Below are 16,018 nucleotides of genomic sequence, written 5' to 3' on the forward strand. Positions count from 1 at the left end.
GTCATAGTCAGAAGATCTATAATAAAGCATACGTCATGTATTTTATTATGAAGAACACTTTAACTTTTTACGAGTCTGCTCAGCCATTCATTTCTGGACCAAATATGAAAAATCTAATTTTATTTTGCACAATCCCCCACGAGGAAGGTACATAACAGCTGCATCTTACCGGTACTTACCTACAGAGCAGAAACCTGGAGACTTAAAAGAAGGTTCAGCTTAAATTGAGGACGACGCGACGAGCGATGGAAAGGAAAATGATAGGTGTAACCTTAAGAGACAAGAATAGAGCAGAGTGGATCAGGGAACAAACCGGCATTACAGTTATCATAGTTGAAATGAAGAAGAGGAAATGGACATTGGCCGGGCATGTAGCGCATAGGCAGGATAATCGCTGGCCATTAAGGGTAACTGACTGGATTCCCAAAGAAGACAAGCGGGTTAGGGGGAGACTGGCAGCAGCAAGCACAGGACTAAGTTGACTGGCGGAACATGGGAGAGGCCTATGCCCTGCAGTGGACATAGTCCGACTGATGATGATGATGATTGTCCACAACTGTAGAGAGAGAGAGATAGAGAAAAAGGAAAGCCGGGAGGTCAACCAGATATTGGCATTCGGTTTGCCCTGAAGAAGGCCCTGAAAGCGCTACTGTACTTTTTGCGATCGACCGGCCTTTCTGAACGGTTGTAGCTAGAACGCCTTTCCAGTGTGAGTTTTCTCATGAGTGCACAACTGTAGAAATTTCCCATAAAAGCATAGCACTAGTGAAACATGACCTATGCATTCCGCCATTCAACTGCCAGGTGAATTACCAGTGAAAAAATTGACAAACCAATTTCTAAACAACAAAATATAAACACCTTAGTTTTTATTCTGCCAATTTATCCATCGAATCGGCACGGGCTCATGACTATCAAAGCTAAATATGACACAAGTGAATGGATGGCAATAGCAAACCGATCACCATAACAATTACACAACAGTGACAAAATGAAAGGCAGCCTTTACTGAAGTGTTATGCCATGCTCCAGGAAATAAATTCTCTGTTACCATGGGGCAAAAGATGATTAAATGAAAAAAACGCAAGTTAGATAGGGCTGACTTTTCCCCAATTTGAGTCACATTGAGAAAGTGGAAGATGGTAATCATGATTCATTCAACAAAAAAAAAATGTATAAACATTGTACCGCACTGGCAAAAACGAATGTTGTGCCTTCCGAGTTGCTACATATCCTGGTGGTAAGTTAGTAGCACAAAGATGGCATCATCCTTATGCAAACAACGCTAACTGCGTGTCGCAAAAACAAGTAACATCTGCTAGCACTTCTTTAGCAAAATAAAAAACAATTTTGATCAAGCTGCCCCTCTTTCACCTTCATATACAATGTGGCTTGACTTTACAAATATTCCTGACAAATTGTATTGGGCACGATGTACATTAACAGAAATTAGTTCAACGGTTTCAAAGTGGCACGGTGATTTTTTCTTTAAATTAAACTGTCTTCTCATTACAGGAGGCTCAAATGTGGAGCTGTTATTGTAGAACGTGAATTTACTCATTTACCTTTGCTCAATATTTTTCATGAGTGACCACAGAAACCAAACCTTAGACACACGCATTATTTGCGCAACATAATATTACTTGTAAACCAGATATAAACAAATAATCACCTCCAGTGTTTATAGCTCTGAGAGTATTAAGTTCTGGCTTAACGGAGACCCCTTCATAAACTAAGATTATGTTCAGCTGTCACAGTTATGTGAAGAAATTATATTAAATAAAACCACATTGTACCATGGGCCACAACAAACACACACCATTATTTTTTTTACTTGATACATGCATGCACACACAATAAAGGCATATATTATGAAGTACACTATAGTTCTAATGTTTTGATATAATGTGGGAAAGCCTTACCATCCTCAAAGGAAATGGACTGGCTGAATACAAGGGCTGCATATTCTCCAACGCTGAATCCAGCTGCAGCAACACAGTTTTCGATGGCCTATGCAACGGGAGAAAACAAAGACTTATAAACATGCACAGCGGTCACAATAATGTACAAACATGCACAATATTGATACTGAGGACATACAGTGAAGTTGTACAACCCTCCTGTAAGAAACCCCCATTCTCTATCAACGAAGGGTGCATGAATATCTGGCATTTCAGGTACCATTATATTTTGCATTTGTATGTGATAGTACAATTCACATAATTGTCTACTCCTGTCTTTTGGATGTAAGGGATGACCACAGTGAGAACAGTTCCAAATGAATGCTTCAGCACAACAGATTTACATGCAGCAGCAGAAATCCTCCAGCCAGGACAATAAAACTGCTTAGTAATTTCTAGTTTTCAATAAATGTGGTTCGATTTGAGCAACCTATATATCAATTTGTGTTGATTTATTATTAGGCCTGTCCTACAATATATCCATCCTTGTAAAACAATTTACAGTGTAGCAGCTCTTGAACTTTCCATCCATGCATGTGATAATTACTGTATGTACTATCAGCGACAAATGAAAGCCGAACAGTGGCAAGCCTTCATGATGGAATAGTACGCGCCATCCACTTATCACTATGTACAGGCACGCATATTTCTGCCAGTGTTGAGGAATGGGCATCTCCATTTCAATTCTGGGGGATTGCAACTCGTAATTCCATTCTTTTCAATTCCTCAGAATAGGAAAACTTCGCTTGTTCCCGCTAAGGGAATGGCCAATCAGGTCCATTCCATTCCTACAATTTCTCAAGATTTAAAAGGCACATCTTGAAGGATTTATCGAGCTAAGAATGATTGTAATAACATAAAGCTGATATTATGGGATGCATAAGAGCTGCAAAACTATGCTAAAAATGTTCCCATAGTCGAGGGATAGCAGTTATCTCGTGCAGTACAACCACACTACTAGTTCCCATAGGGGCAGTTCCCCCGCTACCTATAGTATTTATGGTCAGCACAATCTTTAAAAAAAAAGTTGGTAAATAGTTGCAAATGCATGCAATTACTTGTTTCGAGCGTATTTTACTACTTTCGCGGCATCTTTTTACTATAGCAAGCAGCCGGTAAAGCTTGACACTTTTGCCGTTAATGACCAGGAATGCTTTCTCGGTCTGATTTGATTTGTGGGGTTTAACGTCCCAAAACCACCATATGATTATGAGAGACGCCGTAGTGGAGCGCTTCGGAAATTTCGTCCACCTGGGGTTCTTTAACGTGCACCCAAATCTGAGTACACGGGCCTACAACGCTTTCTCGGTCTTCTTAACTTGGTAACTACTAAGCCACATACGTTGCCAGATCTCTCGTAAACACCACCGCATATCTTGCAGTAATCGTGACACTCTTAGGAAAAATTTTGACCAATCTCAATTTTGCAAATTACATTTAAAGGGCCAGTAAACAGGCTCCGACTTTTTTTTTTTTACACCCCCATACAAGCTCGGCAATTCGTAGATTAGACCGCAGCGACCAGGTTTTCTGAGTATTACAGCACTGCGTGCCGCGCAGAACCTCTATTTCGAAAAACAATTCCCGTGCATCTTTCCTACGCGTGATCGACCCCCTTGCACACGCAGCGACGTCAACTCGGCAATCGGCGACGTGATGTAGCACGCAGCTCACCAAAGCAGCTCGCCGATTGGTTTAAATCAGGTGTGAAAAAACAGTAGTGAAGGCAACGTCAGTTCCTGTTCCCACGCACAGCTACGAAACTGCCCCTTGTTTCTTGGAACTGCGGTGAAAGAACCAGCCTCGCAGTTGTCGTGTGCCTGTGGACACTCTGTGTTTAACTACAGCACCTGTGCGCACATACGAACGTACTTCGCCCTTGACATGAGCAACACCAGTAAAAAGCGTTGCTCTGTCGTCGGCTGCAAATCGAGCGACAGGGCAGCAGAGAAGCATCAGCACCGGGTGCCTCACAATGGGGCCCTGCGCGCTGCATGGCTGAAGTGAATCAGCCATCCAGCGACGTACGTCGGGGACCTGATCATTTTTGGTCAACACTTCGCACCTGACGCTTGCATGGTTGACCCGCGGCTGGTGCAGCAAACGGTAAACAAACAACCACGCTTCGCAGCAAGCGGAAGTGCGTTGCGACTGATCGAGTTCGCCGATGACGTCACTCACTGACGTGGTGTCACGTTTCTGAAGTGGGTGGAGTCACGACGATGGGCTACGCCTTCCCTTACATGGAAGGGAGAAGGGGGGGCGACGCCGTGCGAAAATTTGAAACCTGCTTAGAGCGATGTTCTAACCAATGTAACTTCCTTAATATAGCATGTATTCGCAAAATTCTTGTGGCAGCATGTTCGCAAAAAAAAACTGCACATATATCTTTTTTTTTTCATTTTGGACCTCAGGGCTGTTTACTGGCCCTTAATGAAAATTTTGTGCTAAGTGATGACAGACACATATAGAAGGGCAGATGATGATGTGTGCAAAATTCTATGGCTGCTAACCAGTACACAGTGTGCTATTCCAAAGTAGGGCATAAATAGCCTTCTGACGGCTGCTACATGATACGACAACGGCTAAGTCTTGATATTCTATATGTGCGTTTGCATGTATGTCTTCGTCTGTGATTCGTTCATGCTTCTATGTATGTTTCGGTGATGCGTATTTGCCTTGGTGGTTACATGAAGTAGTTAGTGGTCACTAATTAATCTACGTGGACAATCGCACTTCACTTATTATTCCACATATACTTTTGTAACTGATTTATCTTGATGTGGCAATGTACATGCATATATAAACACCTGTTAACTAAAATTCAGTAATGTATTAATTATTCAAGTCAGCACTATTCACGAACTACTTTGCAAACTAGCAAGTTTCATTATTCAGCATTTTACTACCTTCACTTAATAGAAGGTGAGTGCTTTTTGTGACAACTAAACGGTAGTATTTGGTTAGTAGAATAAGCAGGCCGTCTTTATAAGAGTGCATGCTTAAACGAATAATGTTTTAATATTGTTGAGGCTTAAATGCATTAATGCTAAATACGACGACTTAGCCAAGCGTTGCATAGGAATTCGAGGAGGCACTGCCTAGGTTACGTGGGATCGCCTGCTTTGGCTGGCTACCCGAACCAATGCTTTCAAAAATCTAGTCTATCTCCCTCTGTACGGTTCATCTTGTAGAACAGCTCATCGCACACACAGTTCATTGTCTGCGAATATATGCTGCGCTGGCCTACAGGTCATTGCGATAAAGTTTCAGGCAAAGGCACACATGTATGTAGACAAGGGGCCAGTATTGCAAAAAAAAAGTGTGGGGGTTAATATGTGGTGAGACTGCGCACAAGCTGGTACACAAAAGCTTGCAGTAAACACAAGCATAGTGCTTGCGTCAATAGACATCACAACTTCGGGAAGTACTTTTTCGAATACGCATCCGAGTTACCGTCGATGGAAGAAGGAAAAACAAAGTGAAGAATGGAGAGATACAGGCAGCTGAGGCGCCACCGAGGAGCAAAAAATCACAAGCTATAAGGTGGGCATGCCGCCACCTTATAGTTCCGCAACACGGATACCATGGCATAGAGCCATGGTTACGCGAAGAATAGAGAAAAAACTTCGGAGCAAGACAGTTCATATAAGGACAGAATTATAGTAGGTGCGTTGCTTATAAATGTACCAAACTTGTAATCAGCCACGCCTTTTTAAATTACTCCTGTATTGTCAAATTCGAGGGTCTGACTTACTAATGTTTGAAGTTTGAAAAACAGCATGTTGACAAAAATGTGCTCTATTTTCGGAAAAAGACGTAATTCCATTCCCATTCCATTCCATGGAAAATGCGCTTAATTCCCTTCCTATTCCATTCCTCCAAACTTTGTGGCTATTCCATTGTAGGGTCGAGAAAATGTGGAATGATTCCGGATTTATTTTAATTCTGGAGTGGCAACTCCGCAACACTGATATGTGCATAGCAGCTGAATAGGATGAGCGCGCCTGTCAATGATGAAAACTGAATGACACACACTATACCATCGCGAAGGCTTGCCACTGTTAGGGTTTCATTTGACCCCCCTAGTATCCGACATACAGTGTAAATACAGTGTAAATTTTTACATACATACATACTACATACAGTGTAAATTTTTATGAAAGGGAACACGCAAGCATGTGGCCCCACTCTGTCATGGCTGCCTACAGCACCATCAACCGAGAGATAAAGAAAGTGCGTCCGCTTTTCGCGTCATTTGTTAGCAAACGAAAGAATAAGTCGTGACCGTTGGACAAGCACTGCTAAATTGTACTACCGCTTTGGTCTCGCAACGGGCGATGCTACCAAAAGCAGACGTGCTTTCTTTATCTGTTGGCTGATAGTGCTGTAGGCTGCCACAGCAGAGCTCAGGACACGTGCTCGTGTGTTCCCTTTCACAAAAATTTATACTGTACATGAGGAATTACATGTGCTCCGCCAAAGTCCTTCAACGGATTGAAGGACTTTGGTTTCATTACACGTACCAAAGTTCTTTAATGCTTTGCTCGTACTATACATGTTACTTTTCTTTACTCAGCCACACCCACTCTAATTAAATTACTTTTGGAGAAATTGGTAACACATAATCAGCCCAGTGACATTGACGAGAAAGTATAAGAGGCAATGCACCTTTGTAAATTTGAACTTTGAGGGTATTACAGTAGAACAACGATGGTCATACACGACAAGCAGTCTCACAGCTACACATGTTCGAAGAGGCAAACATGATATGTAGCTCTATATTTTTACTCGTTGGGCTACTTCGCCTTTTCACCAGTAGGAGTGCATTCTTCACACTCTAAGAATTGTGAAGCGCTGCTCTTCACATTGATGTAACCACAGTCTTACATGCAAGGGGGCATGTACGAAACAGCCCTACCCTTCCTTTCAGTACATACATCAAGAAGAATTTCTGTGTCACCGTTGTTTTAAAAAAGAAATCAAGTTAAATAAAAAAAAGCAATTGTTAGGACTGAAGATAAAGATGTAAGGAGTGGCAGAAAATACAGTAATGTACAGTTTATGAAACTATAGAAAGAGGTAATGAAAAAATTATTACACTTCAGTAATTCCTCAATTACTTTCTTGGGGCAGTAACTAATCAGTCATTTTTTTAAGGGAAGCAATTATAACAGTAATCAGCTACACTCCGTCTGAAAATTGTGCAATTCTGGTCGTTCATCTCGCATAAGCAGCAAGCTATTTTATTGTCTCTCTTCATTTTATCTTACTTTAGATTCCTACACTCCCCTTAAAACAGCAATAAATAGTTCCCTTAATGCTTTTTTCTGTATCTGTTGGCTGCAAAGGGTGCTGGCAAATGATAATTGGGCCCTTCAGTTCCCTCCCTTCTCATTAATTGCTGTCTGTTTTCTTCATTATTGCAGTGACAGTGAAGATCCTTAGCTGCTTTGAGGTTCACATAAGTACACAGTAATGTGACATATTTTATCACACAAGCTGCATCCAACTTTGTTTAACTTGGTCCAGAAAGCCTTCATGTGCGCGCGTCTCCGTGTTTTAGGGGGGTGTCAGCCTTTGACCCACCACTTGCTGCCTCCCACCAGAGCACAATGTTCTCAGTCCCGGCAAGCGCCATGTTGGTTCTCGCGGCCAGGGCCAGGCATTCCTGCTCCGCCGCACTGCACGAATTGCATGTTGATGCGGTTGTGCAAGCTGCGGTTGTGCAAGCTGCGGTATGAGCTGCGTTCGACTACACCGTAGACCTAGCTTTCGCTATGACACCATCCTCGCACTAAGCGCACCTACGAGAACTTTGGAGTGTAAATGCCAGGGTGCAGCGTTCTGCAATGCAAAACCATCTGGAGACTGTTCTGCCTCCCGAAACACTGGATTACACAAGTGAAGCGAGATTGCTTGGAGCCGACTACTTCCTGTGTTTGTGAGGTGAGTACCCGTTGTATTATGAGTGGATTTAGTATATCGCTGCATATTTATATTTCGTGAAGTTTTTGACCTATTCATGCGACAAAAAGCAGTTTGAGTAAAGTAAACACGACAACTTGCACAATAAAAAGTGGATCAGGCTTCGTTCGGTTACGCCGGGTTAGGCGAGCAAAAGCTGGTATGTTTGTTTATCCTCGTAGTCGAAGCGCAGTTCACCAATCGAGTGATATGACTAGTCAAACGTGTGGTTCTGCATGCATTCATTATCTGGGTTTCATCGGTTTCCGAAGCCATCACCACATTTGTCATGGGAAACGCCAGGCCCGTAAACCACTAACAGATTCTGGCAATCGCGTCTTCTTTTGCTGACAGATGTTTGCGTTCCTGCACTTTCACCTCGGTCGCTGAGGAAGGGCATCAGGAGAGGTAGACAGACGAGCCGACGAACGCGTTCCCTGTAGACTTGTAATCTTGCACAGTTGATTGATTGATATGTGGGGTTTAACATCCCCAAACCACCATATGGTTATGAGAGATGCCGTAGTGGGAGGACTCCGGAAATTTCGACCACTTGGGGTTCTTTAACCTGCACCCAAATCTGAACACATGGGCCTACAGCATTTTCGCCACCATCGAAAATGCAGTCACCGCAGCCAGGATTCCATCCCGCGATTTGCGGATGAGCAGCCGAGTACCTTAGCCTACCAGACCACCGCGGCGGGGCTGTAAATTTGCATAGTTGCAACACAACTAAATTTTGTGCGGCTTGTCATGGGGTATTTGTTCTTCCCTTCAATGACACGCGGAACCACACCGCAACTCGCTCAAGAATGGCAAAAAGGATTTTGCTTTAACAATATAGAATGCCACAGATTTACTGTTCATGTCCATCCGTCCTTTTGTTTGTCTGTCAGCCCTGAACAGTGAAGTATATGTGCACTAAGCAAGTCGGTTGTTGGCCCATAACTCAAATATGCCCTAAGGGGGATTGGTGCTGCATCATTATTTTTGTCGTCTCTTTGTTTCGTAACCAGCCACAAAGATGATTTGATATCGTGAGCTCAGTTTTTATTTAGTGTTTGTAGAAAAAATGTGTATAGACTCTGTATATGTGGTCGGCGTCGTGTATGACTTTTCGCCTTGTTGCTTTATCATAGGCCCACTGCGAGGACACATGCTTCCAGCAAAGAAGGCCGGACCGTTTGAAGAAATTAAAGCCAGATGCTGTTTGGATCCTGTTTGCAATAAAAGTTGACCTGCAAAAACTTAATTTGCCTTTTGTTGGTCTCCTTTGCTTTCCTTCTAGCCTAATATACCAGCTTGTGGGGGGAGGGTCGCTGTAATATCATTCAGTGCCCTATTTTCTGGCAATGCTTACAGCTTGTAAGCTTTTTAGGCAGTCCATTGTACAGAATCATTCACAGGAACTAAACTTGCTGCAGAAAATTATATTACCGCCAAAAGCAATATTTAGGGTATGAGAAACAGGCTAGCGGAGTTATGCGGTTTACAGAGAACATCACGACCTACCCGGTTGTTTGATCTGCCTTCTCTGTCGTTATAGGTACCGTAATATAATACAGTACGGTCTCGAGCCTTGCACAAGAAGGCCTTTGAGGTGTTAGCAGTGATAAGATGAATTCGCTTCAGGAATGTTGCGCTGACATTGTGTCCTGTGATGTCACTCTGAAGTCCATTCACAGTGACATCAAGGTTCTTTGCCCTCCCAAATAAAGGTTCCCTAAATATCCTCACTACACCAATGCAGTGGGGCTACCAGGTGAGAGAAACGAACTGTTTTAACGGTACTTTACACCAACTCGAGTCACAAACACGTTTTTCGTGTTCCACAAAACGGAGGCTAACTTCAGAAAACAACCCTTCAGCTTTCATAACTTGCAATTTAAAAAACACCCCCTTCTCGTTGAAGCCCACGCTGTCTTCAATGTAAATGAGCGACCGCTGAGAACCAACATGGCGGCCCGTCAAGTATGACGGCCATTTTAGCCAGTTCATGAGCAACCATGATCCAAGTAGTCACCACCCTAAAACACAGAGACGCGCACACATGATGGCTCCCTAACTTGGTCTAGAAGCAGAGAGATATTAAACACAAAATTCAATATTCTGACATTTTTCGAACATTTGTATTCAACTTGGTAAGAAAATACTAGTACCAAAACACCCCTGCTGTAAACATATTAAAATAATACTAGGAAGAAAGTTTTCCAGCTTAGAGAAATCCCAAGCCACAAGTAGCAAGAGAGTCAGCTCAAAACGAGCAACAAGTGGTGTTATTCATGCTGTTGTGCAGTGCTCACCCAGGGTTGCGTGGCTCGCAGACGCTCTACAGCTGCCAGTGAAGTGACCAGCACAGCTGCCTGGCAGTGTACAGTCTTATCGAGTTGCTCCTTGGGGCCCTCAAGGCAAAGAAGCTGCAGATCGTAGTTGAGGATGTCACTGGCTCGCTCGTACATTTCACTCACATTGGGGTACTGGAGCAGGTGACGGCCCATGCCCACAAACTGTGAGCCCTGCGAGACGAGCAGAGAATGATGCACACTCTAAAAAAAGAGAGAGTAAAAAGGGCGTTTTTTTGTCCCACAACAATAATCGTCATCTATATTGCGTTCCATCCTTGTGCTATTGCCCTGCGCCCGGTACATTCCGGTCACGATCGACATGGCCATTATCAGGGTTATATTGCATTCTCGATAGGAAAGTGACCAGCGCCGAGTTTTCAAGAAAGGAAGCGCATGCAAGCCTGATGACGATTATTGTTGTGGGACAAAAAGACACCCTTTTTACTCGATATTTTTTTAGAGTGCACTTAACTTATAGGTCATGATGAGCTTACACACGATGACCTTATACATACACGTGCAGAGTAAGAGTCATTTAAAGTAAGAATAATCAAACCTGCTATACTGAACACACCTAACAAATGTTAGATTGACAATTAGAGACAGAAACCATAAGTCTAGACACATTTTAATGGCACCTTTATAGTGCCTATAAATGCCTTGGTCTATGTTAGCACCTATATTGAATTTACAAAGCCTAAATAAGCACTTTTTTTTATTCGCCAAAGGCAGCCAACTATTATTACTAACACTTTGCCAGCAAAATGCTGTTATTAGCTTTGCAGAACATTCATTGTTAAATGTGCTCAAACTGCTCTCTACTAGGATACACTTAAAAATGAACTAGTATGCTCACTTCACAAAATTTTAATGAGAAACATGAATGCTTGAACACAAATCTGGCCCCAGAAATGGATATTATTCAGGACAATCGGGAAAGGCTCACCACTGTATGTGATATACCAGTAGCTGACAGTTACTTTAAAACTTGAATCTGTCTCTGAATAATTTTCTGGCTTTTGACACTGAAATAAAAATGAAGTTCTGATCAGTGAACATTTTACAATTCCTGAGGGCACTGGACTATTATATGTTATAAAGTATAAGCATCCACCATTAACTCTAGTGCACATTTAGGTTTCTTTTCAGTACGAAGATTAGTGTAAAGCCTCGTGTCAGTGTTGCACTTCCAACTTAGTAAACTTCTATTTGGAGCAAAAAAACCTGACCAAAAAGAATAAAGTCTGAGCAATTCCAACCGAAAATTTCTAGTAATTTTTAGGAGCCGTACAGTAACATGGATCTTCAATGCGAAGGGCAGCATGTAAGATCACGAATGTGCTGATGGATAGTGTGTAACCAGTAGTGGCAGTGAGTGTGCATGGAAGAATTCATATTGACAAGGATTAAACCAAATGGCTCAGTCTAATAGTAAGGGATGCCATACCACATTACAACTCCGAAATAAATGTGGCTTTTACACAAGTCTGAACAGTACCACTGTAAAAAAAAGGACAGAAATTCGCAATGGCACTTATATTTGTCATGGTCTCTCGCACTCGACTAGGGAGTAATCTTGAAACACACACTATTCTATGTAAATAAAAAAAATTACAGCCAGACATTTAAAAGGCTTAAAATTAAATGTTAGAAAAAAATTTTAAATTTGCCGTACTATGCACAGCAGAAGTTTTTCTAGGTAGCTTTTATTAGCATCACTGAAGCCAGCATGTTGTATAGCATGGTGGAAAGCAGGGTTTATGATCTCATGTGAATGTTATGAGAACATAGCATGCAGGTTCTAGCCATTTCTTTCTAATGCTGAAGATTAATATGCTGCATTCATGACATTGTAGCCTCAATGTTATAGGAGATATATATTCAGAGCGCTCTTTCCGCATGACGGCGCCAGCAAGTGCACCACCGTAGCAATAGTCCGTCAGCCATCCGGCTTATGACAGCCGAATTTTTGGCTGCGCTGCATCTCACTAACCTGTTTTCTTAGAAAAATATCAAGATAACACATGCTGCCGAGAACTTTGGTTGTGGGTTAACGATGATTTTCGTGCGCGATTCCCTGAATATGGTGGCTGCCACGCTAGCACTTTTTGCGGATGATGTCACATAAATACCTCCTACATAGTGTGAGGCAGCTACATTTGCAAGCTATCACTTAAATGTATCCATGCATAAAGATAGTATTTGGCACCTACACATATCTTAAATGGTGGCTTTATCTATACATATCTAAAATAGTGGCTTTGTGCTTGTTATTCATGACTAAAACAGCTCTACTCTGGCTGCTGCAGGTGCAGTAACCTAACCGCACATATACTCAGTGGGTTACAACATGCTACAAACCACTACAACCAACAACTACAACCAATTATATGGCTTTTGTGATGGCTTATCTCCCACCCTACCTACATTTTCTTTAAACAGAAGTATATACTATGTTAATGCTGAATGGACACATCAGCATTTGTTAGTGTGCATATTCCAAAAAGTTAAACTACAACAATAGGAGAAAACCGATCTATATCCTTGCTTTTGTGTTTCTTCTAGAGAAAAACAGTACTTTATTAGAGGCAACTGATTGCCTTTTTACGAAAGTGAACATTTAGGCTCTCCAAGGCAGCGTTTACTACGTTAATTAGCCTTAAATTTTCACTTTTGTTTACACGGGCGCAAATGCTTTGCATGGTTGATCGCAGATATTACAGTATTAGGCTTATCTGGTTACCACTCTGTCAAAACCACCTCCAATTTTCGAATTCCAGAGGGATACATGGTTGATGCTGCCACCATGCATGGGTGAATGGAAGGTATCCCTTAGAGAAAAAAGAAACACGTTTAGTAAGCTGTCGTAAGATAGGAAGCGTTGTATTTTACAAGTCGAAATATTTACATTGTGATAGAAGGCTGAAGCAAAAACATTTCTCTATTTAAACCCTGCTATTGCGTACGTGCCATCGTACAAGTGGTGTAAGCGTATAAGTATAGCTCAACCCTGAGGTTTTGCCGTAGTACAAGACGACCTATAATTTCATACATGCACATCACCAACAGCAGCGGAACGAACCTGGCCTGGAAACAAAATGACACTAGTGTTTTTCGGGTCGATGCGAATCGTCTCCTCATATTTCTCTTCAGCGGGAACCTTGAAGCTCACGGGATAGGTAGGCGATGACCACATATCCGAGTTTTGAGGCTGTCCAGCATCGAACGACGCCGACTCACGAAACAGTTGGGCGACATTCCCTTTATTGTAGTCCACCTTCTGCGAATCCTTGGGGATCTTTTCTTCGTTGTCTTTGGCACAAGTGTCTCGGCAAAACCGCGAAGAACTGGACGCGATGGCGCGGCGAAATAACGTCGCTTTCGACTTCGTGACGAGAGACCTCGTACAGCGTTCCAGCAGTGATGCGGCGGGCAGCATTTTCTCTCCTCTGGAGCTACCAGCAACTGCTTAGAGGGAGAGAGCATTAATCAACATTGTGTCAAGCTCTAGCGACACAACAGCGCAAAAAATTTCGCCGCTAGAACTCGCAAAACAACACGTGCAGACGACGACTTGATAAAAAGAAAAATAGAGCGCAGCTGGTGCCCACGATGTCGATGCCGTAAGGTATGCCAATTTTGTGTCGAGGAACAGAAAAGGCAAGTACGAGTTTTTTTTTTTTTTTTGTTGTTTTTTTTAACAACAAAAAAAAAAGTTCTGTTGATTGCACTATCTAGATCCTAAATAGTGAGCTGTGAAGTGATGTAGCGTTGATCCCAATCAAGACTGAACAACATATAAAAAGCCTAATGAATTTGAATTCTCTAGGCGATTTAAGGATAAGGCGCGCCGCTCCGCCGGTACGCAAGCTAGTCGTAGCGGCATGAATCTCTAGCGGCCGGGTAACGGAGTAGCAGGGCAATAAAAACGGTTCCTTGGGCGCCGCCATAGCCCTTTCTGGGCTGAACAAGTAGGCGTTAACTCCCCCCTCCCCCCCACCACCACCACCACCCAGAGACAAGAAGGACACGAAAGACACGAGCGCTGTCTCTGTGTCATCGTTTTGTTCTCGCGCTATAACTATCGTCATGCCATACCAACTAGCCCAAGCTGCCACACTCCCACCACCACCACCACCATGCCGTCCTCTGCCGAGGCTTTGACGCCGACCTTTGTACTCCGGCGCTCAGCCCAACATGACTTTTTTTTTTTTTTCTCGTGTAAAAAGGTGTATACTCAGCAGCGGTATTCAGGCCCCAGAAAATACTCGTAAATACTCGCGCACTAAAGGAAGTGCCGACGTCACTATCCATCTGCTCACAAAAGTTTCACTAGAGCAAAAGAGAAGTATCCAAGCGGTATCCGCACGTTACTACTCCATGCAACTAATGCACCCCGCTATTTCACTGGAACTGTAATGTGTCATTCGGGATGCCGAAACAACCCAAGTATTCCACTCTTAAACGAACAAAGCGAACAAGAAAATCCGCAGGACCAGAGAGAGAGACGCTGTTGACATCACTAAACCCAGAGAACCAGCTCCGGTTGATGGACAGGGCTTAGCCGTTAGCTGCAAGCCATGGCTTTTTTTTTATTCTTTTTTTCTTTATTCAGTGAGTACCCCGCTTTGCTCAAAGGCGTTACAGCAGGGGGGTTACAGACTGGAATAAAACAATTCTTCGTTTATACAGCACACTTGCTCGTCTTGCAGCTGGTTCCAATCTCTAATGGTCATCACAAAAAAGGAATTATAAAACATGGTCGTTCTTGCTCGATACTCTTTCACTTTGCGTCGGTGGTCATGTCGACTAGATATGTAGCTGGGTTCACTGAAATAGTTATGACGGTCAATCCCAGTCCGCCCATGAAAAACAGAAAAGAAAAACTTCAAACGCAGTTTTTTCCTGCGTAAAGAAAGCAATTCCCAACCCAATTCAGCTTTCATAGCACTGCAGCTGTCTCTCCGCTCGTACCGCCCTAAAACAAACCGCGCAGCTCTGTTTTGTATTTTTTCAAGCTTATCAATCAAGTTCGCCTGCATCGGGTCCCACACAGGACATGCGTATTCCAAAATCGGTCTAATACATGTGAGATAGGCCGTATTTTTTAATGTTCGGGGTGCCAATCTTAGGTTCCTCTGAATGAAATTTAGAGCCCTTGCCGCTTTGCTAACAACGTGATCAACATTGGCATTCCATGAGCAATCATGCGACAAAACAACGCCAAGATATTTGCATGTTGGTTCGGTAATAACAATATGCGTATCTATAGTGTACGCCGTTACTTACTATTGGTTTCTTTTTTTTGGAAACACGCATATGAACGCACTTTTTGGGGTTTAGCGTCATTTGCCACTTCTGGCACCACTGTACAATACAATCCAAATCGTTCTGCAAATAAGCACAGTCACCTTTGTTCTGAACCTGTCGATATAACACAAAATCGTCGGCAAATAAACGCATGCGCGACGAAATACCCACAGAAATATCATTTACAAAAATAAGAAATAAGAGAGGCCCAAGGACAGAGCCTTGGGGCACGCCTGATGTAACGTTAACATAGGATGAACACTTCCCATTTAAAAGAACGCATTGACGCCTGTTCAGCAAGTAATTGGTTATCCAGATGAACACATTTGGGTCGAAATTTAGAGTCTGTAATTTAGCCAGGAGAAGAGAGTGTGACACGGTGTCAAAGGCCTTTCGAAAATCTAAAAACACGCAATCTGTTTGTCCACCTTCATC

At 42.8% G+C, this 16,018-nt stretch overlaps 1 protein-coding gene and 1 long non-coding RNA gene across 2 annotated transcripts in view; one reads left to right on the forward strand and one right to left on the reverse strand.

Moving 5' to 3' along the window:
• beg (malonyl-CoA-acyl carrier protein transacylase beg) overlaps positions 1-13,888 on the reverse strand; it is a 32,297-nt gene extending 18,409 nt beyond the window's left edge. Inside the window, exons 1-3 of the mRNA XM_037428511.2 lie at positions 13,356-13,888; positions 10,232-10,444; positions 1,923-2,010 (exon numbers count right to left, since the gene is read on the reverse strand). Coding sequence (XP_037284408.2) covers positions 1,923-2,010; positions 10,232-10,444; positions 13,356-13,712 — 658 coding nt within the window. The 5' untranslated portion in view covers positions 13,713-13,888. The remainder of the gene's footprint in view (positions 1-1,922; positions 2,011-10,231; positions 10,445-13,355) is intronic.
• LOC142775854 (uncharacterized) lies at positions 2,025-10,151 on the forward strand. Its single transcript, XR_012887085.1, has 3 exons — positions 2,025-4,067; positions 7,528-7,910; positions 9,068-10,151. It is a non-coding gene; the product is annotated as an uncharacterized LOC142775854 (long non-coding RNA).
• Positions 13,889-16,018: the final 2,130 nt, after the last annotated feature.

This window comes from Rhipicephalus microplus, chromosome X (genome assembly GCF_043290135.1).
Source record: "Rhipicephalus microplus isolate Deutch F79 chromosome X, USDA_Rmic, whole genome shotgun sequence".
Classification (NCBI taxonomy): Eukaryota; Metazoa; Arthropoda; class Arachnida; order Ixodida; family Ixodidae; genus Rhipicephalus; species Rhipicephalus microplus.